This window comes from Globicephala melas, chromosome 4, assembly GCF_963455315.2.
Source record: "Globicephala melas chromosome 4, mGloMel1.2, whole genome shotgun sequence".
NCBI classification, from domain to species: domain Eukaryota; kingdom Metazoa; phylum Chordata; class Mammalia; order Artiodactyla; family Delphinidae; genus Globicephala; species Globicephala melas.
Window position 1 is genome coordinate 82,825,064 of NC_083317.1, and position 25,043 is coordinate 82,850,106.

General features: G+C 51.6%; 2 protein-coding genes across 3 annotated transcripts; both read right to left on the reverse strand.

Moving 5' to 3' along the window:
• Nucleotides 1–5,009: 5,009 nt before the first annotated feature.
• On the reverse strand, nucleotides 5,010–13,863 carry ABCF3 (ATP binding cassette subfamily F member 3). Of its 2 annotated transcripts, XM_030862154.2 has the most exons (21): nucleotides 13,709–13,863; nucleotides 13,333–13,480; nucleotides 13,113–13,192; nucleotides 12,576–12,622; nucleotides 12,312–12,409; nucleotides 12,088–12,210; nucleotides 11,656–11,922; nucleotides 11,263–11,343; nucleotides 11,115–11,174; nucleotides 10,957–11,013; nucleotides 10,822–10,844; nucleotides 10,656–10,711; nucleotides 10,338–10,538; nucleotides 10,161–10,237; nucleotides 7,561–7,605; nucleotides 7,348–7,480; nucleotides 6,632–6,720; nucleotides 6,436–6,527; nucleotides 6,116–6,248; nucleotides 5,890–5,977; nucleotides 5,010–5,800 (listed from the first exon to the last, which is right to left on the reverse strand). In XM_030862154.2, the coding sequence occupies exons 1-21, from the start codon at nucleotides 13,779–13,781 to the stop codon at nucleotides 5,642–5,644; spliced, it is 2,130 nt and encodes a 709-aa protein (XP_030718014.2). In that variant the 5' UTR covers nucleotides 13,782–13,863; the 3' UTR covers nucleotides 5,010–5,641. The 2 variants fall into 2 exon arrangements, with proteins under 2 accessions (XP_030718014.2, XP_069901572.1); XM_070045471.1 differs by lacking the exons at nucleotides 12,088–12,210; nucleotides 12,312–12,409; nucleotides 12,576–12,622; nucleotides 13,333–13,480; nucleotides 13,709–13,863 and having other exon boundaries at nucleotides 13,113–13,169.
• A 1,692-nt stretch (nucleotides 13,864–15,555) lies between these two features.
• AP2M1 (adaptor related protein complex 2 subunit mu 1) lies at nucleotides 15,556–24,627 on the reverse strand. The gene is made up of 11 exons (XM_070045472.1): nucleotides 24,471–24,627; nucleotides 22,411–22,527; nucleotides 20,305–20,570; nucleotides 19,504–19,586; nucleotides 18,757–18,892; nucleotides 18,525–18,666; nucleotides 17,897–18,016; nucleotides 17,656–17,791; nucleotides 17,455–17,552; nucleotides 16,828–16,939; nucleotides 15,556–16,162 (listed from the first exon to the last, which is right to left on the reverse strand). Exons 2-11 carry the CDS (start codon nucleotides 22,482–22,484, stop codon nucleotides 16,028–16,030), a joined length of 1,302 nt encoding a protein of 433 aa, XP_069901573.1. The 5' UTR covers nucleotides 22,485–22,527; nucleotides 24,471–24,627; the 3' UTR covers nucleotides 15,556–16,027.
• Between the last annotated feature and the right edge of the window lie 416 nt (nucleotides 24,628–25,043).

The following is a 25,043-nucleotide window of genomic DNA, read 5'->3' on the forward strand; positions in this document are numbered from 1 at the left end:
TTGCTCTGCGGCATGTGGGATCTTCCCGGTCTAGGGCTCAAACCCACATCCCCTGCATTGGCAGGCGGATTCTTAACCACTGTGCCACCAGGGAAGCCCTATACAGCAGGTTCTTATTAGTTATCTATTTTATACATATTAGTGTATATATGTCAATTCGAATCTCCCAATTTATCCCACCACCACCACCCCTTCCCCCTTGATGTCCATACGTTTGTTCTCTACATCTGTGTCTCTACTTTTTAAAATATTTATTTATTTTTGGCAGCATTGGGTCTCTGTTGCTGCAAGCGGGCTTTCTCTAGGCGTGAGGAGCGGGGGGCTACTCTTCGTTGCAGTGCACAGTCTTCTCACTGCGGTGGCTTCTCTTGTTGCGGAGCATGGGCTCTAGGCACGCGGGCTTCAGTACTTGTGGCACGTGGGCTCAGTAGATGTGGTGCACGGGCTTATGTTGCTCCGCATGTGGGATCTTCCCAGACCAGGGCTCAAACCTGTGTCCCCTGCATCGGCAGGCGGATTCTTAACCACTGCACCACCAGGGAAGTCCTGTGTCTCTATTTCGGCCTTGCAAACCAGTTCAGATGTACCATTTTTCTAGATATGTATTAATATACGATATTTTTCTCCTTCTGACTTGCTTCACTCCGTACGACAGTCTCTAGGTCCGTCCACGTCTCTACAAATGACCCGATTTTGTTCCTTTTTATGGCTAATATTCCATTGTATATATGTACCACATCTTCTTTATCCATTCGTCTGTTGATGGGCATTTAGGTTGCTTTCATGACCTGGTTATCCTAAATAGTGCTGCAATGAACATTGGGGTGCATGTGTCTTTTTGAATTATGGTTTTCTCTGGGTATATGCCCAGTAGTTGGATTGCTGGGTCATATGGTTTAGTTTTTTAAGGAACCTCCATACTGTTCTCCATAGTGGTTGTATCAATTGACATTCCCACCAACAGGGCAAGAGGGTTCCCTTTTCTCCACACCCTCTCCAGCATTTGTTGTTCATAGATTTTCTGACGATGCCCATTCTAACCAGTGTGAGGTGATACCTCGTTGTAGTTTTGATTTGCATTTCTCTAATAATTAGTGATATTGAGGTTTTCATGTGCCTCTTGGCCATCTGTTTGTCTTCTTTGGAGAAATGTCTATTTAGGTCTTCTGCCCATGTTTTGATTGGGTTGTTTGTTTTTTTTAATATTGAGCTGCCTGAGCTGTTTATATAATTTGGAGGTTAATCCCTTGTCTGTTGATTCATTTGCAAATATTTTCTCCTATTCTGTGGGTTGTCTTTTCGTCTTGTTTAGTTTCCTTTGCCGTGCAAAAGCTTTTAAGTTTCATTAGGTCCCATTTGTTTTTGTTTTTATTTCCATTACTCTAGGAGGTGGGTAAAAAAGATCTTGCTGTGATTTATGTCGGAGTGTTCTTCCTATGTTTTCCTCTAAAAGTTTTACAGAAGACACTTAACATCTTTCTGCTTCAAGCTTCTGTTCTATAAAATGAGGATAACTCAGCAGGAGCCACATAACACGAGATTATTGAGGAGACAAGACTGAAAGAGAACATTTGTGGAAGCATTTCTCAATGTTAAAAATGCTATAGCATGGGTTGATAAATATTTATTCTAATTTAGGATTTCAAAGGTCTCTCTATATACAGTACGGCAGAAATCCCTTCCAAACCATGCATTTATTTAACATAGAGAAACCTACCTAGAATTACCAACCATGTATAGGGCATGGCCTATACATGTTATTAGAATGGGCTTTAATTGCAGTGATTTCTAACTCAGCGGGTGCCAGGCAGAGTCTCACGCTGCATTCCTGCTTTCTGATGCTTGGGTTAGCAGATGAGGACTATGGGGTGGCCCTCCTGGGGCCATCATCTTGATGATGGCCTGGAGTGCTTGTGTGTGTATGTGCGAGTCTGCGTGTCTCCACAGGAGACTCCAGGCTGCTCTCCTATCACTCCTCCCATGAAATGACACCCTTTGGATCCACAGCACTTTACAGTGTACAAAAAATTTTATTCAGTTTACACAGGACCTTGTCTTATTTAATCCTTCCTCCTACCCAAGAAGCGGGCAACACAAACTGCGTTATGCCCATTTTATGGATGGTAATTTATTCAGGAGAGATTGATTTGCCTAAGATGCCATCAGTGGTAGAGCTGGCTAATCCCAGTGCATGACTTTTCCACTATACCACAGGTATCGAATCATTTAATGAACTATTCACGGAGCACCTAGCGTGTGTCAGCCACTGTGCCAGGACCTACTCATCAGCCTGTTCTCCCGAGAGAAGCTTCTTCAAGTCCCCCACCTCCCATCCCCCACCCCATGCAATTAATGATGAGTTTTAAGTGATTGAATTAACAAACTCTCACTATTCAGCACATGGTGCTAGGAACTGAGTGATAGAGCAGTGTGGCTACTCAGAGCTGTGCTCTAGAGCCAGACTGTCCTGAACCCCTCCCACTATGTCAACTCCATTTCCTCATCTATAAAATGGGGATAATAACTGTGCCAGTTCGTAGGGTTGTGGGGGTTGACTTAGTGCAAGTAAAGCACTTACTACGGTGCCTACTGCGTAACAAGAGCCCAATAACTATTAACTGTCATTATTTCCTTAACATTGTCATAAAAGAAAACAAGGAGACGTTTGAAAAAAAAAACAAACAAACCTGGCCCCTTTAATCTGTCTCTTATGTCCCAAAGCTTTGCACCTCCACCTCCGCTGCTCTGACCCCATATCCTTAGGGCTGGGTTTCGGTCATGGCCTGCTTGTCTCCTGGCCTCTGTGCTTTCCTTCTCCAATATCATTCCCTACTTTTTCTCAAATAATTTCCCCCAAATATTCACTTCTCAAGTATTTTTATTGAGCACCTCTTTATGTGCTAGGCACAGTAGTGGTTGCTATAGTGGTTGCTGCGATGAGCTTTCGGGAATGAAGGACTTGCCGCACTAGCTGCTGAGCACTGACTGATGGCAGCAAGTCCTCAGCTGTCACCACTTAGGGGTAACTGCCTCAGCTGAAGGAAACTTCCTCTCCCAATGTCCTCACAGCTCCTTCTGGTGGCAGCCAGCATCCAGAGACTGTTCAACTCAGTGGAATAAGGCTGGACCCACTGCCTCAACTCAGAAGATCCCTGCCAGCTCCAGAATGTGGGGTTGATTGAGGCCTTCATTGGGCCTGCGTCAATACTCAACTTCTCCCTCTGCTCAATCTGGAGCACCTCCTCCCAGTAAACATACCAATCTCCTCTTCAAGCTGCTTCCCAGGAAACCCAACCTGCGACAGGGACAGAAGATGAAAAGATGAGCAAGCCATGGTCTGGCCTTCAAGGATATCAAGGCAAAGTGGGAACTACAACCCTAATAATGGCAAGCAGCTTACAGTGAGGGACACACAAAGTGCACTGAAGCCCACCTGGAGGGGGGCGGGTTTGAGAGGAGTCCATCACTCCAGGTGGACCCTGTGGGATTTCCCAGACTCTGACATCCAGGCTGCACACCCAGGCTGGTGCCGGGCAGTGGTGCGCTGATGTTGACATTGTTTGGTTTGCATCTGTGGGTGAGCCAGGCCCAGGTCTGGGGAGCGGCTCTTAGTAGAATGTGATGTTCTAAATGACGAACTAGACTGGGGCATGACCAGTGAGAGTAAATAGCCCTTTCTCTACTCGGCTAAAATTTGCCTGGAAACCAGTGAGAACTTACCTAAATGTTGTCTACATCCGACGAATCTCAAGATGGCAATTCCACATTGAAATAAACAGTTCTCTGACTGGCACCTTCAAGTGCCTTGTAGACTCGTATGGAGGAACCCATGACCCTTCTGCACCCCTGCACTCTGCCTCCCACAGGGGACCAGCCAGGTTGCCTGAGAAGGTGCTGGTGAGTGTGGTAAGGCCCGGGATCCTGCAGGGACAGCAGGATTTCAATGAAGACCCTGCAGACAGGTCTTTTAACTGGGCCAGCTCCTGACTGGCTTTAAGGCTCCAGTAGAAGAAACAGCTTCCCAATGGCTGGGGTTAGACAGGCTCTCCATAGTGTGGAAAGGGTAGCTTCACCCACTGTGTGCCAGATTCCTCCCTTCTCTCTGCCCTGTGTTTTCTGGAGTGGACATGGCTGACACTGCCTTCATTTTCTACCCATCAGGACAACCAACTTCTCCCAACTCCCCCACCTCTAATCCCCCAAACTTCACCTTACACACTTACTGTAGGGTCTTTCTCAACTGCTGCAATTCATTCATCCCAACTTTCTAAGGTCTGCAGTAGGCCTGTGTTGTCATATATACAGGCTCTCACATAATGGAATCATAAAATTGGGAGCCAGCTTAGAGGCCATAAGAGCCCTTCTCTAGAGAGCGGTGGGGCTGAACAGTCCCAGAGGCCAGGAACTATCAGAAGGCAGCCTGAACTATTAAGAAAGTTTTTCCTTCTTTTGAGCCCAAACTGGCCTACCTCTGGAGTCATTCAGAAAAAATTCATTACTTTTTCATATGATGGTCCTCCAAATCATAGACTGGTCACAGAGGAATCCATTTGAGTGCTTCTGTAGGTGCCAAGGAGAAGGTGTTCAAAAAGGCCAACTTGCTGTGGCTACCCCGCTAACATAGGTGACCCCTTCTACTACCAGTAATAGAGTTGGGATTTGATCATAGATTCAACTCCAGTGCTCTTCATACACAAAGCCACCTCCAAAGAAGCAGATTCTGCCACAGAACCTTCAGCAGCACTTCCAGGGACTCTAAAAGAATTGGGAGAACTCAGACAGGGACCACAAGCTGGTAAGGGGTGAAAGGCCTGAGAGTCTGGCAAACAGGCAGGCACAGACCCTACACCAGCTAGCCCCAACTGGCCCATCTGCAAATCTGAGGTTGGAAGAGAGTGATGGGGCCTGTGAGAAGGCTCTCAGATCAGAGGTCCAGATCAGAGAAGAAGGGTGAGCCTGGGCCAGAGACCACTGGAGAAAGCAGTTGGCAAACCATGTTTGAGGCCAGGTTACAGAATCAGTTTACTCTCTCAAGCAGTGGGGCTGAGACAGCAGAACCCAGACCCCTTCAGCTGAGGCTGAGCCCGGGCCAGAGGGAACAGCACTGCAGTGATGTAATATGCCGCCCTTCATCACTAGTTTGGTCCACTGCAAGGCCAACCCCCAGCGGCTTCAATGACATCTCTGCCCAGGGGCAACACTGATACTGCCATGGCCTCCTCCACATGACCGACACAAATGCCACAGGAAAATGCCAAATCAGAGAGCTTACACTCCTTAACTGTGGGCAAACACTGTAGCCCCGCGCCAGGGAGCAGCAGAGGCGAGGCGAGGAAGATGCAGGGAGATTTAATTTACATGTGGCCACTCAGAGCCCAGTCGCAGCTGGGGCAGTGGGGGAGAACCTAAAATCCCAGAGGGCACCCCCATTCCCTTCCTCTTGGAAGACCAGTCCTTAAAGACCCTTAGGTGGGGCTCCCTGGGTTGCGCAAGAGGACGCTCCAATCAAAAGGAGAGATTTAGGAATAAGGCTGTCCCCAAAGTCGGGGTAAGTCCATGGCCGGAGATGGTTGCCTACGTGGTGGCCCAGGGGTCTGAGAGACCAGTCCATGTCCTGGGCACAGTCCTCAGCTTGGTGGCCCTAGAGAAAGCCCTCACGGCGGAACTGTTCCTGGAGAAGAGCTCGGTACTGGTCAAATCCCCCCTCGACCCGGGTGACGCCGCCTCCTTCACACACCCACAGCTCTTGGCACACCAGGCGGATGAAGCGTTCATCGTGGGACACCAGAATCACACCACCCTGAAAGACAGGAGACCAGGGAGCACTCAGGGGGCCCCTAAGGGGTGCTGAGGCCTGGGAAGGAGTGGGCAGTGTGAAGGTACACTCACCCTGAAACTGTTGAGAGCGCGGCCCAGAGCCTCAATGGTCTCCATATCCAGGTGGTTTGTGGGTTCATCCAGAATGTAGAAGTTGGGGCTGGAAGGCAGAACCCAGGAAGGTGGGAAGTTACGGGGGCTGGGAGAAAAGGAACTCTGATACGAAGGCAAGACAATCATTTTCCATTAGGAAAGAGTGGGAAAGGGGAGGGCAAAGCTCTTGAAAAGGAGGCCTCACCAGGGCATGGTCATCTGAGCAAAGGCCACACGGCTCTTCTGGCCCCCAGACAAGCTGGCAACAGGGCGCACGGCCAGTTCTCCAGAGATGCCATACCGGCCCAGCTGGTGACGGTATTCCTCCTCAGGCCGTCCTGGAATAGGCCCCACCCCACCGTGTGGGTTCTCAGCCCAACTCCCTCCCTTCACATTCCCCCCAACCCCACCCCCAATGCATATGTCCTCACACCCAGCATCGGGGGGCTGCTCAGCAACCCCAGGTAGGCCTAGCTGTAGGCGTCAGGCCCGGCCCTCCTTCCCCAACTCAAATCCCTGACGCACCGGGGAACTTGCGTGCCAGCAATTCCACAGCACTGACATTCAGGTCCAGCTGCTCCACGTGGTGCTGGCTGAAATAGCCAATCTTCAGATTCCTGCAGGCAGACGGAAAGGTGGAGAGAGGGCATGGAGGGCAATGGCCATAAGAGAGTGCAGCTACAGCACAGGAGGGTTTGGAGAGCGGCGATGTGGGCCCTACCTGTGAGCATGTCTGATGCCCCGAACAGGTGCCAGATCCCCCATAAGGAGCTTCAACATGGTAGACTTCCCAGCCCCATTCTCCCCAACCTGTAAGAAGTAACAAGAGAATGTAAAGAGCACCCTTGTGCGGGATACAGAAGTGGAGGAGATGAGAATGGGTCTCAGCTAGTCCCAGGGACTCCAACAACTAAAAAAATATTTTTAAGGAACTACAGAAAAAAATGAAGATGTAAAAGGGACCAATACCTAAGTATCCTCTAAGTGCAAGGGAATTAATTCTCCCAACAACCAAGTGAGTTAGACATTATCTCCATTTTAAGGATGAGGAGACTGCTTAGTAACCAAGCTAGGAAATGGCAGAGTTAGGAATCGAAGTCTGACCCTGAAGCCCATGCTCTCTCCTCTATGTTCCACAGTTTGAGGAAACTCAGAGCTGAGACCAGTAAGACAAAGTACTGCTCTAAGTATTTATAAAATACCACATGCCAGGCTCTCCATCTATGCCGCAGAGCGGCCCTGTGAGGCTGGAGGAGGGGCCAGTACAAGTATAGCAAAGTCCTCCCCCGGGAGGTGGGGCCAAGTATAGCAAAGTCCTCAGCCCAAGCGCTGACTCCTACTCCTGGAGACCTTCTCCCCCATGTGGCCAATCCACACCACATACAGGGGTGGGAGAGTCCAGTCCCAGCTCACGAAACAGAGAAACACCAACCATACCACACAGATGCGGGATTCAAGATCAGCAGAGACGGTGAGACAGCTGAAGATGACATGCTTTGGGTCATAGTAGAAATCCACCTCATCTAGCTGCAGAATTGGTGGTGAGAATTTCTCAAACCCATCGGGGAACCTGCAAGAAGTGGGGGTGAGGAGCACGAGGGCAGCCAGAAACAAGAGCTTCCCCACCTGCCCCTCTGGCCCAGCACTCACTTCATCACTACCTCCAACTCCTTGTCCACGGGTTTCAGCTCCGGTCTGAGGAGAGAGGAGACAGACTAGGTTTACAACTTTAAAAAATAAATTTGTTTTTGTCACACAAGTAATATACATGCCAGAAAAACAGGATTCTTTTTTTTTGGTGGTTCTTTTGTCCTCCCTGTTAATATACTGTGACGTATGTTTCAAGGTCACAAAATCCTAAATAAGCCTTATGACTCCCCTACCACCAGCACATCCAGAAATATTGCTTCAAGATTAAACCTCCGGGGCTTCCCTGGTGGCGCAGTGGTTGAGAGTCCGCCTGCCGACGCCGGGGACACGGGTTCATGCCCCGGTCTGGGAAGATCTCACATGCCGCGGAGCGGCTAGGCCCGTGAGCCATGGCCGCTGAGCCTGCACATCCGGAGCCTGTGCTCCGCAACGGGACAGGCCAAGGCAGTGAGAGGCCTGCTTACCGCAAAAAAAAAAAACAAAAAAAAACGAAAAAAAAAAGATTAAACCTCCAATGCTCTCCTGGGTATGTATCCAAAAAAAATGAAAACACTAATTCGAAAAGATACATGCACCCCAATGTTCACAGCAGTATTGTTTACAACTGCCAAGATACAGAAGCAACCTAAGTGTCTGCACATCCACAGATGAATGAATACACACACACACACACACATAATGGAAAACGACTCAGCCACAAAAAAAGAATAAAATTTTGCCATCTGTAACAACATGGATGGACTTGAAGAATATTATGCTAAGTGAAATAAGGCAGAGAAAAAAATATACTGTATGATATCACTTATAGGTGGAATCTAAAAAATAAAGCTAGTGAATATAACAAAAAAGAAACAGACTCAGATATAGAGAACAAACTAGTAGTTACCAGTGGGGAGAGGAAAGGGGTGGGGGGGGCAAGATTGGGGTAGAGGATGAAGAGATACAAACTACTATGTATAAAATAAATAAGCTACAAGAACATATTACACAACACAGAGAATACCGCCGATATTTTACGATAACTATAAATGAAATGTAACCTTTAAATATTATGAATCACTATGCTGTACAAGTGAAACTTATATAATACTGCATATCAACTGCACCTCAATTAAAAAAACCTCCGCGGCTTCCCTAGTGGCGCAGTGGTTGAGAATCTGCCTGCCAACGCAGGGAACACGGGTTTGAGCTGTGGCCTGGGAGGATCCCACATGCCACAGAGCAAGTGAGCCCGTGCGCCACAACTACTGAGCCTGCATGTCTGGAGCCTGTGCTCCGCAACAAGAGAGGCCACGATAGTGAGAGGCCCGTGCACCGCGATGAAGAGTGGCCCCCGCTTGCCCCAACTAGGGAAAGCCCTCGCACAGAAACGAAGACCCAACACAGCCAAAAATAAATTAAATAAATAAATTTTAAAAACAAAAAAACCCTCCAATGCTCAACACCATTAGTCATTAAGGAAATACAAATCAAGATCACAATGAGATATCACTTCACACCCACTAGGATAGCTAAAATTTGAAAGACAGATAATAAGTGTTGGCAAGAAGGCAGAGAAATTGGAACCCTCATATATTGCTGGCAGGAAGGTAAAATGGTGCAGCTGCTTTTAGAAACAGTTTGGAGGGCTTCCCTGGTGGCACAGTGGTTAAGAATCCGCCTGCCAATGCAGGCGACACAGGTTTGAGCCCTGGTCCAGGAAGATCCCATATGCTGTGGCGCAACTAAGCCCATGCGCCAACTACTGAGCCTGCGCTCTAGAGCCCGCGAGCCACAACTACTGAGCCCACATGCCACAACTACTGAGCCCACGTGCCACAACTACTGAAGCCTGTGCACCTAGAGCCCGTGCTCTGCAACGAGAAGCAACCGCAATAAGAAGCCTGCGCACCGCAACGAAGAGTAGCCCCCACTCGCCACAACTAGAGAAAGCCCACATGCAGCAACGAAGAGCCAACAGAGCCAAAAATAAATAAATAAATAAACAAAATAAAATAAAATAAAATAAAAACAGTTTGGCAGTTCCTCAAAAATTTAAACATAGAATTACCATGTAACCCAGCAATTCCATTCCTAGGTATGTACCCAAGAGAATAAAAAACACATGTCTACACAAAAACTTGTACACAAATGTTCACAGCAGCATTATTCATAAGAGCCAAAAAGGGGAAATAATCCAAATGTCTACCACCTGATGAGTCAACAAACAAAATGTGGACTATCCATACAACAGAATATTATCTGGTCATAAAGAGGAGTGAAGCACTAATCCATGCTCCGACACAATGAACCTCGAAAACGTTATGTTAAGCGAAAAAAGCCAGACACAAAAGATTACGTGTATAATTCCATTTATACGAAATGTCCAGAATTAGCAAACATATACAGACAGAAAGTAGACTGATGGTTGCCTAGGCCTGGGGGCAAGATTAACTCTCCAAGAGCAGTAACAGAATACCCTGCCTTCCTGCAGGGGAGGAAATTAAAGTTGGTTTGTAGAAAAGAGGAGATCTAAAATGGGAGGGCAAGGGGTGGCCTACAAAATGAGGGAAGAAAATAAGAGACATGAGTCAAAGCCTGGTCAGAGACACCGTACTCACAGCTTCTCCAGCATCTTGAGTTTGCTCTGCACTTGAGAGGCTCTGTTGGCGTTGTAGCGAAACCGGTCAATGAAAACCTGCAGGTGGATGAGTTCAGGTACTGTTCAGCTCCCTCACTCCCCACAACTCTAATACCCATGGGATGGGGCAGGTCCCCAGCGCTGCCTGCTCCCACACCTGGATATGCTGGCGATATTGCTGCTGGGCCTCATATTCACGCTGCTGATTGAGCAGCCGCTCCTGCTTGCTCTTGATGAAGGTCTCAAAGTCTCCCCGGTAACCATCCAGCCGCTGGCTGTGCAGGTGGATGATGTCTGTGGCTATGGCATTCAGGAAGTTGCGGTCGTGGGAGACGACCAGGATTGTGGAGGGCCACGTCTGAGGGGGGGGTCACAGGATGGCAGGCCCAGTTTGGGAAGGCAGTCAGCTCCCAGACCCCAACGGTCTTGGAGGCAGACCTTTCCCAGACTTACTCTGGCACCTGTAGGCACTCACCTGCAGGTAATTCTCCAGCCACAGGATGGCCCTTACATCCAGCATGTTTGTGGGTTCTGGAAAAGTGGAGGAGGACACGTTTGGGATAGAAGGGCTAGAGAACTGGGAACTTGGGTGATGGCATGCTTTTGCACCCCAAAGTCAGGGTGCCCCATTTCAAACTCACCATCTAACAGCAGCAGATCTGGCCTGTGGAAAAGAAGAACACAAGGCTTGAGGTTTTAGGCCAGCAACTTGTTGCTACTCGCCAAGAGCCAAGCCCATCCTCCACAGTATCCATACCCAGGCCCAAGAGACTCACCTAGCAAACAAAGCCCGGGCGAGGGCCAGTCTCATCCTCCAGCCACCTGAGAACTCCCTAAAGAGAGACAGAGCTGCATCACAAGGGCGAGTGTTCACGAGAACAGGCAGAGGCAGAGCCAACAGTGTTCAGAGCCAAGAATGGTAAGGGCCACTCACCGCGTGGGCTGCTGCTGCATTTTGGGGGTAAAGCCAAGCCCAGCAAGAATGACTGATGCTCTAGGAGTGAAGAAATGAAAGAACCTGGTTGGAAGAGGTAACAGAAGGGAAGGAGGAAATCTGAAGAAAGGAAGGGAAGTTTAAATACCTGGCAGGTGCTTTGTCAGCCTCAATCTCCTCCAACTTGGCATAGATTTCTGCCAGCTGTGCAGCTTCTGAGCCCTCGGCCCTAGGAATGGGGGAAGGGCAATCAGCCTGAGTGGGCGCAGTCTACTAGTATATCCTGCACCCCAGGACAGCTGCAAAGCAGGCCACTGGCTGCCTTGTTGCCGGGACAGGAACAGAGCACAGGAAGGACTTGCTCACGGCGGTGAGGGCAATGGGCACTGTGCCAGGAACAAGGGATTTACAACCCCACAGCGCCAAGTTCTAAGATCTGCTGCCTACTAGGATGGGCACACGAATTGTGGATTGTGCCAGCACGGCAGGCACTCTGTGAAGCACAGCCGCTGCTGGTCAATCCCTCGCCAGGAGCCCTCACCTGCCAGCAGCAATCTGGGCGCTGAGCTCCCGCTCCCGACGCAGGAGATCTTCTCGCACAGTATCACTCTCCAGCACACTCTGCAGGGCAGGGGTGTCGTCTCCAGCAACCTCCTGCTCCACGTGCAGCAGGGAAATGTGGGCTGGAACCCGCAGGCTCCGGGTGGCCAGCATCTTCAGCAGCGTCGTCTTCCCTAGTCCATTCCGACCCACCAGCCCATAGCGGCGGCCCCATGCCAGGTTCACATCTGCTCCAGCCAGCAGTACCCTGCAGAGGTGGTAGGAAGGAGACAAAGGGTACTCTAGAGGTAGTTGCACAGCAAGTTTAACAACAGAAACCTAACTATTTTTAGCCCCATTTCACCTCTCCTAATTCTCCTTTAACTGGAAAAAGAAAAATATCACCCGCACTCCCCCACTGCCACTCCCTCACCTATCGCCAAAAGACACATCAAAGTTCTCAATTCGCACATCGTAGGATTTGTTCTTGCCAGATGATTCCAACCGACTCTCCTTTCTGCTGCCTGCCTGGCTGGCTGATGCCTCTTCCAAAACTCTTTTAAAGGGAGAAACGGATGGCTTTTAGCACTCCCAAGCACCCTTCCATCCCAATAGAGACTGCTCTGCTCTCTTCTCAGCCCTTCTCACTAAACTCACAGAGGGCTGCTGGTCTTGAGTGTGTCCTTCTCTGAGCGCTTCTCCTGCTTTGCCTTCAGTCGAGCCTCAGCTTTCTCTAGCTTCTTTGCATTCACTGTCTAAGGGTCCAAACACAACCATTTCATCCTAGGGTGTAGGCTCAGAGACTCAGGAAAAGACAATCAGAAATCCCCCAGAAAGATACTCCAATATTTAGAGACAATCAACTCCCACTCCCCCCCATAGATACAGCCCTCTCCTTTTCTTCCTCCTCCCCCTCCTCACCGAGGACTGTTCCCTCTTTAGCAGGCCTGGAAGTTTGGTGCCACAGTCTGTAAGCGATAAGAAAAGCTGTCACCTTCTCCCTAAGGGAAGGGAAACTAACATTTTGAGTAACTATCACAAACTAAACACAGACACATACATTTAAAGGAAAGCCTTACAAATTCTGGAGATAGGTATCATCCTCCCAACACTTAAAAACAAAACAAAAACTCAATTCACAGATTAAGGATACAGAGACTGGGAGCAGACAGGCAACTCTTACAAGATCATGCAGTTGGTTAGTAAGTCGCAAAATTGGGGAGTGAACCCAAGACTGTCCAGCTGCAAGGCCCATATGCTTCCTACCACACCCAAGAGCTTAGAGAACTCTCCAATCCTAATCCCTTTATTAACGGGCTCATCTGCCCTCTGTAAAGACATCAACTAGTTCCTACAACCTTGTTCTGTGGAACAGAGATACCAAGAGTCCTGAGCTCCAGGGGGCGGAGGCCAAGAAAAGGACACAGGGCAGCTAGTTCAATCTTCCCTCACTCTCACCGTAGCTCTCTGTTATCTTTGACAACTGGATGGGGGCGTCTAGTAGCACCTGGCTGTTTCCCTGGGTCTGTGGCTCAGTCCTTGAGGGTAGGGATAGAAAGCAAAGAGTTAGAAGTGGAGGAGAAAGCTCTGTGGCCGTCAGACCTTCCTCCCTCACGTCTCCTCTCTTGACCGTCCGCCCTCCCATCTCCCCCACGAATATCCCTGCCCTGGCACGTACAGGCGCAGAGTGTTGTACATGCGCTGGCACACGGCCCTGATGCCCGCGTCATCCTTGCTGTCCCCGGACACCTCTTGCAACAGTTCCCCCACAGCTTCCACCAGGTCATCCACAGACTCGAAGTCCGCACTGCCGCTGTGCAAGACGCCTAGGGCGTGCGTGGCAAGACGAGGAAAATACCAGGTAGGGTGGACATACAAGCAGTTTTAATCCCCGTACCGCGGCCCCAGTCCGGGCTCCAGAACCAACTGGCCCTCGGGACAAGAGGTCACGCAGAGGAGAGGCCTAGCAGCGGTCCCCGGCACTGCCCTCCCTTAGTACTCCCCCCCTGACTACCACTTCGGCATCCCCAGCGCGTTGATTCGGTTCGGCTCACCCGTCACGTAGTCGAAGACCTGTCCGTCAATTTCGGGGAACTCGCTCCGCAGGATTTCTGCGCAAGTCGCCATGTTCCAGTTGGGATCCCGTCCGCGCAGTCGCCGTGAGACCTCGGCCAAGGCCCGCCCCCTGCCCGTCCCCGAAATCTCGCCCTTCTTTCCAAAGCGCATGCGAAACGGTGACGTAAGAAATGCGCAGAGTGCGCAGAACCCGGTGGGCGGGGTGAACGGCGCTGGAGGAACGGTGCGCAAGCGCCGCTCAGAGTCTACGCTGAGCCACACTCTCTGCGCTTGCGCAACCCTTTCCACTAAAAAATTAGCCACACGTGCGGTGCTCGCTGCCTTCTGGGAGGTGGAGATCCTGCTGGCGGCGGGGGCGGGGTGCAGGGAAGCTCGCGGTTTATCTGGGAACCTCCCAAGAAGGGCGGTTGATAAAGCACTTCGGCCTTGCTAGATTCTGTACGCTCACTTGAGGCGCGTCAGCCGCTGCGCGCCTGTCCGGGTCCATTTTGGAGCTCGCCGAGAGCTTTGCTGACTCAACGCTGGTCCCTGAGCTCTTAGAAGCCCCTGGCGCCGTTCTGTGCAGCCGCGCGTTTTGTTCCGGTTCTCTGGCCCTACGGGCTGCTTGTCTTGGTCAGGTAGCCAGCCCGCCCGCGACCTGCACTCAGTCCTCTCACACTTGACAGCTCAGCTGACTTCAGCGAATTACGTCCTCCCACCACCCCCGGGGCACTGCCTCACTGACCGCCACGGGGCAAGAAAACCAGATCGACAAGGTCTGTGTAAATGCACTATTTATTCCCTACCTACACCCAAAGCAAAGAGACTTCTTCGTACCCTGATGATGCTACTGCTTCACATTTAATGTGAATATTCTTCCAACTGGGCTCTAAAATTGTCACCTAAAGTCACAACGTTATCCATCCTTTTGGCATTGTGAGGAATCGATCCTGTTATTTCCATTTTATATGAAACACAGGGAAAGTAATTCTGACGGGGAAACTACAGAACTATTTGGTTTCTTCAACATTGCAAGAGCTAAGGGAAAACCTGTGATTTTTAAGATTTAAGAAGCATTCACCAATCACAATGGACCTTGTTTGGATCCAGATGTAAATTGTGAAAATTTTTGTAGGACACTTGGATTAAGCACGAACACAGATTGGATGTGATATTAAGGAGATGACAAGTTAAACCACCATGATGCGACATGAGGGTTCATTATATATTTTCTCTTAATACATGTTTTAGGTTTAAAAAGGTTGAGACCAAGCAAGGGAAAACTAGTGATGGCAAATCTTTATCTGCTCCAACACATCAGCAGAAGATGAAGCACTCCCCTCACGGACTCACTCACCACACAATTCTATGGAGAAGGGGAGGCACAGAGGGAGGAATTTTCTAAGAGGCCTGGGAAGAGTCATTTTTCCTTTTTACAACCCACCCACTGAGGTCTGTGAAGCCTGAGTAACTGCCAGGAGGATGGAATTAAGAGGTCAGTTTCTAAGGATGGCTGGAAAGACCAAATGTAAACCTTGCTTAATCTCTGCTAATTAGAAAAATACCTGCCTAAAGCTGAGAATGATTTTAAGGAAAGAATCTCTACCCTCAGGGAACCGGGGCCAGGTGGGGCTGCTTGTCCTTGAGGCTATTTTCTCAGAGGAGATGGGAGACCTGGGGCTAACACCTGTCAGGGGCTTAGATGGCCCTGAGGGACGTAACAATTGAGACAAAATAGAGTTTGGAATAGAAAATTCTACTCCTGGCAGGCCAAATAAGACAGGGGAGGACAGTCCCACCAGACCCCCTCCCCGTGTACCTTCCACTTCAACATTTAGCCAGCAACACCATTCTACAGAGTTTATTAGGTTTATAACTGGACAAAGTCACACGTTGTACAAAATGAAGCTCACACTATCCCAAAGCAGAGTAGGAATCGAGGGCTGGGGATCTGTTACTGGCCTTTGGGGGAGCTCCGAGGTGAGGGGCAGCCAACCCTCCCACTCCAGAGATGTGGCCACAGGGGAGGGGAGGAGATGGGGCCCACCTGGCTTTGGTCGCAGAACTCAGAGCCTGGCATGGGGCTGGGGCAGGCAGATGGACGGAGGAGCAGGAACCTCAGAAACCACCCTGCCCAGGGAGCCCAGGGACTGCTCCAACAGTCCCGCTCACAACGTGGTTGGTCCAGACCTAGACGAAGGGGCTGGTGCAAAGGGAAGGCAGCAAAGCAGGAGGGAGACACTGACGTGTGGTGACCAAGGGCACCCAGACCCGTGGAAGAGGGTGGGTGGGGAGGCGGGCTAGCTGCCACTAGGCAGCTAGCAGCGGGTCTCATAAATGCCGCTGCGGCCAATGTAGCGCACCCATTTGATGACGTCGTGGTCGCTGTAGTTCAGCTTCGGTTCAAACACCTTCAAGTAGCGCACCTTGAGACCAGAAGGCGCGAATGGCACCTGGGCAAGGGACAGCTCCAGTTAGGAACGTGACCTTCCTTTCACTGCCGCTCTCCTCCGGGAAGTTCCATAGCCTTGCCCTACCTCATCTCTCTACTACAGGTGTCTGAATGGTTGGGACCCTGAAAGAAGCTGAAGGAAGCTGGGGTGGTGAGGGGTCCTCTAAGAGGTTACTAAGGAAGAAAGCATATCCAGGAGTAACTAGCAATCATTTGGGTTTGAAGTCAGGCCCTGCCTGTGATGACTTGAATCAATTCCTTTAATGAGCAGGTGGCAGCAACCAAAGACCTGCCTTAGAACATACTTATCCTGCTCAATATTAGGGACTTAAACAATAAGGTGGAAAAAATTACATGTCTAACGTGCACAAAGCAAAGTCAGCCCATTTTCCTGTCTGTAAACTTTGTGTCTTACCTGACATGAAAGCTGTTTCAGTTTTCCCTAAGAATTGTTTTATGACAAGCCAAAGGAAGTCAAGGATTTTTGTCGGTGTGAATAGCAATTTCTAGTAGGAGGCCTAAGGCGGGAAGGAATGGGTCTGTGAATTGCAATCACTTCTCTCTGGGCCTCAATTTCCTCGTCTGCAAGGTGGTAGGTGCAGAGGTTGATCTGAATGATCTCTAAAGCACACCCTGCCGTGGCTCTAGGCCCCTTCTCTGCCATACCTCAAAGTTCATTGAAATGGGGGGTCGAGCCCATTTCTTCTTGTCGTTGGTGGGCAGAAGCTCAATCTCAGCGCTGATCTGCGATTCCTTCATGCCTGCCATGCGCTTGATCCTGGGAACACAGGGGCCCTGGTAGCCTGGAGGAGCTTCAAGGGGGGTTGCCCCTTTGGGGAGGTTGCGGGGTGGCAGGGAAGAGAACCCAGGAGCTTGTGGGAGGTGCTAGGGCAAGGAAATGTGGTGAGGACTCTGATAACCTCTTGCTATGAAACCCTGGGTCTGTTATTCCTTTAGCACTGTGGGCTGCACGCAGTTTCTGCTTAGATACATGGCCATGCTATCCCTTGCTCTCTACTTCACAGAGGTATTGCAAGGGCAAATAGGGAAATGTTAAAGAATCTTGATAAATAATAAATGCATGCATGCATGCACCCCAGTGCAGGCATGTGCACACTTACACAGAGGTATAAGGGGTGAGAACACAAGCAAAGGCTCCTGGAGAAGCAGTCACCCCCGTTCCCCCCACCACCACACACACACACTCACTCACAGGACGAAAGGTGAAACTTAACAAGAGGGTACACCAAGGCATCTTGAGCCCTGCTGTGGCCTCATGAAGGAAAGACTCACTTCCACACGATGGCGTTCTCGCTGGCCTTGTACTTGGCCTTCCCCTTCATGCAGATCACCTGCACCCCACTGGTGTTCAGGGGGGTTGGGATCCTCACCTAGAAGTGATACACCTGTCAGGGAGCTCTGTCAAACCCTGACATCAGCTCCCTTTATTCCTGGAGACAAGTGCTTCCTCCTCCCCAAGTCCCTTATCCTCACCTCAATCTTCTGAGCCAGTAGTGAGGGCTTGAAGTTGGACTTAATGACCACCTTGACCTCCAGCTTGGTGCGTCCCACTTCCCGAACTAGCGGGATCACTCGGAAAGGAAGGATGATGTCCTTGGTGGTGCGATACCTTTAGGGGTGTGAGACCTTCAGGTTGGCACAGCAGAGCCTGTTCTCCTCCCTCTCTCCCCATCTCTGCCAACAGCAACCCCTGCTCCTCACACCCCAATGGCACCTCATGAGCTCAAATTCTCCGTCTGGTGGGATGAAGCTGATGCTGCGCTCCGAGTCAAACTTGCTGAGTCGCACACACTGGTGGAAGGTACAGTCGTCAATGGCAATTGACTGCTTCCCGCTGCAAGCAGGGACAGAAGGTCTCCTCATTGGTACAAGAGACTAGCACGAGAGAGTCGGGCTGGGAGATTAGCCCACCCCCAAAGGCTGCCAGAGCCTGGACAGGCGTGCACTATAATCTATGGAAAGCTGTCAGAATGCAGCTGTCTGGCTTGCGGGTCCTTGTCCCAGAGTTATGGATGAGTGGGAGCTTTGCAAACTCATCATCTTTTGAGAGCTCTGCTGCTTGGAACCCAAAAGTTTCAGGCACACTGGGCAGGGGCCATCAGTATGTACAGAAGAATCTTGGTCCTTGGGATCAAACAAAGGGGCTTATTCTGAGTAGGATGAGGACAATCCCCTCATCTCTCTTAACACAGATACCAAGAGCAACCAAGCCAAGCACACCCTTAGGAAAAGGGAGTTTGCATTACTGCAAAAATGAAATCCAGAAGGAACCTGTGATTCACCAGGCTCTGCTCAGCCCTCCAAGGTCCACCCTCTCCCACCAGCTCCCCTGCCCCAGGCACCTCTTGCTTGTTTCATCAGCTGTGCCTTTGCCCTGCTTCTCAATGACAATCTTGTCATTCATCCCAAACTTGCACTCGGGCATGCCACTCAGGTAGCTCTTCATCACCACCCGGCCTGACACATGGGCGCTCAGCACCTGCCCTGGTGATGGACAGATAAACAGGAGCAGCTGAGTCAGGACCAATATCCTGCCCTGGCCCCCATCCCGCTTCATCACGAGAGGGCCCTCACCCTGTGGGGACATGAGGAGGTTCACACTCTCCAGCACATCCAGGAAGAGCTCGTTCCGGCGATACTTGATGCCCTCCCGCCGCCAGCCAATCTGCCCGGTCACCTGGCTGGTGATCTGAGACTGCTCTTCTTTTGTCTACATGGGGAATAGAGACAAACAGCAAGGCCTCACTCCTCTCCCCCTTCAATCCACTTGTCTCCATCCCCACTCCACCCTCATCCCCTCTCCCTTCTAGTCCCCACCCTGTGACCCATCTTCCCCCATGGGGCAGCGCCTGGAGGAAACTGAGCAAAGCTGCAAGGGTGGAAGCTGAGGGAACAGCTTACCTGATGCTGGAGAACACAGGGCCAACATGGTGCCCACAGGAAGCAGCAGAGGAGCGCAGATGGGAAGAGGCAGGCAGAAAAGAAGGAGAAGGCTATGAGGCCTGGATCCTAGAAGAGGGCCCAAGCTCTCTCCTCCTGAGGAATGCCAAGCCTCCAGAGCAGTCCACACCCACCCTTCCCGCAGTGTAGAAGGAAACTGCTTGAGCTGTATCCCCAGTAACAGAGATGCTGAGTTGGCAAGCTCCAGGGGTGGGAGAGGGCTACACAGAGCAAAAGAGGCCTGCGGTCATGGCAGGAGGCTCAGGCCAGCACTTCCTGTCAGGGGCAGGCTCATGAGTCAGCTCAGACAACGCTTGGGGGCCAGCGGGGATGAAGGGAGGTTGGGCTCCACCCTGACTACAGCCTGTACAATTTGAGTACCTGGCTCTTGATGCCCTGCTGGGTGATGAAGGTTTTCAGCGCGCCTGTCTCTGAGTTCTGTGGGTAGCCAAAATCTAGGATCTCTGCAAAAGGAAGGGAGCCATCAGCTCCTAGAAAAAGCGGAAGGCTCCTTTGATCCAGTTCCTCCCCTGGCCTGGATATATCTGGCCAGCATAGCTCCAAAAGACATTTAGGCACCATCTGCAGCGAAGTTTTAGCATTTACTCTAGGATTTGTGCTTTATAAGAAAACAATGAAAACATCACGGTTTTTTTTCAAATAGAAAAAATCAGCAGAAGAGTTGCATGGCCAGTGGGTGAGAGGTCAAGAAGCCCTCAGCCCTGAAAAGACAGAGATGTTGGGAAGATGAAAGGACTCTGTTCACTTAAATCATACCCTACAGAGGAAGAGAGGTAACGACGCGCCCGGAGGGGCCTATATCATCTCACCCTTGTCCAGGCTCTGAGGCAGCTGTTGCGATGGAAAGCTGGGAGGAGAGTCAATGTGGTAAGACCCAAACCACAAAGATAAGAGGATGAAATGTGCTTAACTGAACTGCAGGAGGACCAGCCACCAAAAGACCTTTTGGTCTTCCCCTACCTCCATTCGCTAGCCTATTTTTGTATTCACTTCAGATCAGCCTTTAGTTCTGGATTTGGACTGTCCTCCTCAGAGCTCAAAATACCAGATAGTCAGGAAAGGAAGTTCAGAGGGCACTGGAGCCTCAGACCTGCTCCCACCTCCAGGCCAGGCCCCAGCAGGTGCATCCCCACCCTAGACCCACTGCCCCGCCAGCCTCACCATCCAGCAGCTCATATATGAGCACAAAATTGTTCTTGATGTTCTCTTCGCTGATCTTGCCAAAGTAGGCAGCCATTACGTCACACATCTTATAGAGGAATTCGAAGACCATGGCAGCATTGACATTCTGCTTGGTGACAGCTGCCAGCCAGATGTTGGACCGCTTAACATGGAAGAAACTGGTGCGAGCAATATTGGTGACGGGGCTGCGCACCTGCTGCCGGGCATGGATAACATTGACCCGAAAGGCGTCCACTGCGTTCCTCCTGAGAGAAAAGGGTGCACAGAGGCTGCTCAGTACATGGGCAAACCTCACTCTGCAGGGATCAACCACAGCTAACAAACAGCCACCCCCCGCTCTGCTGAAGTCTGACATGCACTCTAAAGCCAATGCCTAAACTGTTGGGTGGTTCCCTAGGGCTCCTCCCAGTGGGGGCACGGGGTGGGGCGGCGGGAAGGGCCAGTGCTAGGCTGATATCTGAAGGCCACGAGAGACAGGGAAGTCAAGTGGCAATGACAGGACGGCAGATATAACCACAATAAAGTGAGGTCCATCAGGTTTCGAGAAGTATGTTCCTGACTTCCAGGCCTGGCCCCAGTTTTCCTGCTGCCACCTCTATAGCTTCTCAGTAAGCTCCAGGCCCAGATGAGAAAGAGACGCTGCTGCTTCTCCAGTCTTTCCACTAGTGATCCCACCAGTGGGGAAGGCTGCCTCCTCCAGAAGTTAGACAAAACCAGCATGACTTCAGAGAAGGCTCTAATCTACTGAGGGAAAAGCCGAGGGGCCATGGAGCTGGGCCATCCCATTCTTGTCCAGGATCCAATTCCAGGGATGAAAAAGGATGAACAAAACAACGATGTGGGGACTGGGGTGGGGGGACAGGATCCCCCACCCACCTGTGCCTGGGCAGCAGCTTAACAGGCCGCTTACCTATTGCTACGGCAGCCAATGAGATGGGATGAGAGAAATGATGCCAGCAAGAAGAGGAGAGTGACAGCAACGAAAGAGAGGATTAGACACCAACACACTGGGGTGGGCAGCACACACCACGAGGTGGAAGCAGACTGGCAACAGGCAAGGGGTGGAGAGCACAGCAAGGCATGCAAGATGGTGTATGTCCTGGCCTTGGCTTAACCAGGCCCATCCAGGGTGCGAGTGGGGTGTGGGTGGGTATACGCAAGCCAGGCACTGCCACAACTCTAGCCCATGCCCCACCACCAGCCAACGGACAAACAGCCACAAAGACCAGGCTAGCCCATTAGCCAAGAAACCAGGAGCCACTGCAGCAGGCCCATCTCTGACTGTCTATTCTAAGCAATTCCAGGAAGAAAAACAGGGCAGCATGAACCAAAGGAGCCTAATCTCGTTAGAGCCGCTGAGGCTGGGGTAAGTCCCCTCTGTCAGGGAACAGCAGTGGCATGCAGGGTGGGGCAGAATGAGAAGTGAGGCTGTGCCTCCTTACAGGGGTCTGAGGCACACAGGACAAGGAGCTGTTCCCAGGCTACTCTGATAGGCCAGAAAGGCAGCACAGCCTCCCTGCTCATCCCTCAGTGACCCGGAGAGTGTCTCAGGCTTGCTCACCACCTCTCCTCCAGGAGTAGCCCAGAGGTACTGAAAACAGCTGAGTCAGCAGCCTGACTCCTGAGAAAGGGAGAGGCGTTCAAGAGTCCAGTGAAGACTCTCACCATGAGAAGGGCTTGTGAGAGCAAGACTTAGGTGGATTAGTACCACCAGCCTGACCACTGACTCCACCCGCTGGAGACAGATCTCCCTTCTCCTCAAAGGAGGGATCAATCTGCCTGGCCAAAAGCACTCAGCTCCAGCAACCGGGTCTGTCACTGCAGCAAACAGGAGGCAGGAAGGGCAGGAGTTCCTAAGACTGTGGGGGGCCTGCCTTTTCACAGGTCCCACCAAGCAGCCAGCAACTGGCTGCCTGGCCAACACCACCAGACCTAATGGGAACCAGGCTGTATTAGCTGAGCTTCCAGGATGAAGCAAGGGGTGGGGGCGGTCCCAATCAAGCCTCTGGGAGAAAGAGACCTGGTCCTGCATGCTGGGGAGGTGGGTGGGGGTGGGGGCACAGCTGGCTCAGCCAGGGGACTCACCCGATATCATCTCGGTAGACTCGGGAGATGAGCACCTCCCCCTTGTGATTATAGATGAATAAGCCTCCAATCATGGCGGCAGCTCAGTCTCCGCGGCCCATCGCTCTCAGAACAGACCTAGGATGGGGGGGTCAGGGTAAGGGAAGGTCTCAGAACCCCTGCCAATGTCCCCTGTGGGGCTGTGCAGGTCACTGGCTGGGCTTTTTTTCTGACTTGATCCTCCAGCAAGTGACCCTGCAACCCTCCCAGGCATGCCCCTCCCCTTAGCCAGGCTCCAGTTCCTGTTTATCCCATACTGGAAGGGAGAAAAGGGAGAGGGACTGAGGCCCAGGATTCTAAGGACATTTTGACACCCCCCCCCCCCCCGGCCCCTTTTCTGGGGCTGAGCCCAGAGTAGCCCCTCCCCCATTTCACAGTGCTGAGCTCAGCAAGGCCCCTTCCTGTGCAGACTCTCACTCCGGCTCTAGCTGGTGAGTCACGGTGAAGGCCTGCCTGTGGCTGCAGGAATGGTGGTAGGAATGACTCCAGTTGGTTCAGGCCTGGGGCCCCCAGGCAAAGCTTTAGGAGCGCCCAGTCCCTCAGGCTCCACTACCCTTCTGAGAAGGCACCAGGGCCCGAACCTCCAGCTCTCTAATTCACAGAAGTCTAAACATTCCAGGAAAGGGTGTGCAGGGTGTGGGGAGGAAGAGAGAAGGGAGGCCTTAGGCCCTGACATGGACCCTGGAGTGTGGCTCCAACCTCTCCCAGGCAGTCAGATAAACAGCAAAAGAGCAGAGTAGAAAGGCCCCAGCTCTGACAGACTACACTTCAGTGACCCAAGCTGCTTATTAGTTATTTTTGACCACCTCTCTTTTAAAAAGAAAGGCTCCCTCTCAGCTCCCAAGTGCAATGAAAATACAGGGGTGTGGGGGAATGGGGTGGGTGCAGGTTCATAAAAATCAAGAGATCCTTCCAGCTGAAATTCTGTGATTCCAGACCCACAGCATAATTCGCTTCTGACCCGAGTGCCTATAAACGAGGGGCAGAATCCCTGAATTATCCAAATTATTTGGGTCAAACTAATTTAGACTGTTTGCAGTGAGAAAAAGGGTTAATTTAGTTCTAGATTTCCTGGATTAGCCCTGGTGTTAATTTCACCGGGGGCAGTTTAGCAGACTTTTCTAAACTGGAAAATAAAGCCTATTACTGTGGCAGTCAAGGTCTCCCAGACTGCGTGAGAAGTCTCTCAAGGTGGTGGACACATCCCATTCCTCAGTCCCAAAGAGACTGGGAGAGGAAGCGCAAAATGGAGGTAGAGCCCTGGGCAAAGAACCAAGTTCACAGGTATCAAATGGTAGGGAGCTCAGGGCATCAGAGAAGCAGAGGTGGGGCCCAGGAAAGGAATGGCATATTTAGTTAAGGGACAGACTGGCAGCAACAGCCAGGAAGTATACTCAGGTGAGCCCACAGCGGCAACAGGTATGGTGGGGGCACCTGGAGAAGAGAGTTTCCAGTATGTCAAAAGTCAAGGCTTTAAAGAGGAAAAAACGTTAGGGAGAGACTAGTAGTGGTGAATAAGGGAAAGCTGGGTAGACGTAGCTTGCTGTGGCGTGCAGGTGTAGAAGCAGGCGGGGGTGGTGGGCTTTTCGCCCTGGGGAGGAGAACGTCGCGTGTAAAGATGGTTCCAGGGAGTGCGGGGGCTGTCACTCAACTGCGAGGAGGGGTGCCGCAGGGTGGGAAGCTTGTCCTTGCGCCGAGAGGAGGAGGCGCCGCGGGGTAGGGGGTTGTCACGATCCTAGGGAGGGGGCCGTCGCGGGGCATCCCTGCTCTGGGAGGATTCCAGTAGGGTCCCCTTCTCACAGGAAGCTCCGGGCGGGTCAGGTGGAGGGCACCGCTCAGCGCCCGTCCTGCAACCGCGCCCGGGGCGCCCCCGCCCCGCCGTCAGCTCCCTCCCGGATCTGAAGGCTGAGGCCACTCCCGGGTGTGGACTGCTTTCCGCGTAGCGCAGTGTAGGGAAGAGCAAAGCTGGGCAGCCAGGCAGGCGTCTTCCTTCACCCCGTACGGCTAGATCCCTAACTCACCTGGTGTCCGCAGGCCCCTGCTCAGCCAGCCTGGCCACTCTCCGGATCCCAAGATGTCCGCCCGCCCCCTGCTCGCCTGCCCGCTGCCTCGGCTTTCACTGCAGTGCCGCGGCACCGCCCCGGCCTCTGCTGCGCGTGCGCATCCGCCGAGGCAGCAGACTACAAATCCCGTCAGGCCTCTCGGCCTTCTCGCTTACAATTATAAACCCCTTAAGTTTGGCAAAACTACAACTACCGCGGCCTTTGAGAACCTTCGAAGGAGGGGGTAGGCGTGCCTTGGGGGAGGGGTAGGAGTGGCCTTATTCAGCCCTACCCGAAATACACAATCCAGAATACTCTGCAACACTCACTTCATTTTCCCCATTGAGCATTCTGGGGATTGTAGTCTCTGCAATCCCTCCTGTTCCTATTTCAGTGTTTCCGAGAGCCTCAGAGGATTAGTGCTGGTTGTTGAGGCCCGGCTGTTAAGCCTTGAATCGCTGTAGGCCTTTTCAGTCTCCAGAGCCCGAGGACTGGTTGTCCTCACTTTACACACGCGCGAGCGCGCGCACACACACACACACACACACGACT

Coding starts and splice junctions, on each gene's coding strand:
- ABCF3 (XM_030862154.2), bottom strand. CDS start 13,781: ATGGCGACTTGCGCAGAAATCCTGCGGAGCGAGTTCCCCGAAATTGAC. Junction 10,845..10,956: donor GCCCGGGCTTTGTTTGCTAG/GTGAGTCTCTTG, acceptor TCTTTTCCACAG/GCCAGATCTGCTGCTGTTAG. Junction 5,801..5,889: donor GCGCTCTCAACAGTTTCAGG/GTGAGTGTACCT, acceptor CCTGTCTTTCAG/GGTGGTGTGATTCTGGTGTC.
- AP2M1 (XM_070045472.1), bottom strand. CDS start 22,484: ATGATTGGAGGCTTATTCATCTATAATCACAAGGGGGAGGTGCTCATC. Junction 18,017..18,524: donor GCTGATGAAACAAGCAAGAG/GTGCCTGGGGCA, acceptor CCCTGCTTGCAG/CGGGAAGCAGTCAATTGCCA. Junction 16,163..16,827: donor CCATTTCAATGAACTTTGAG/GTATGGCAGAGA, acceptor TCCCTTGCCCAG/GTGCCATTCGCGCCTTCTGG.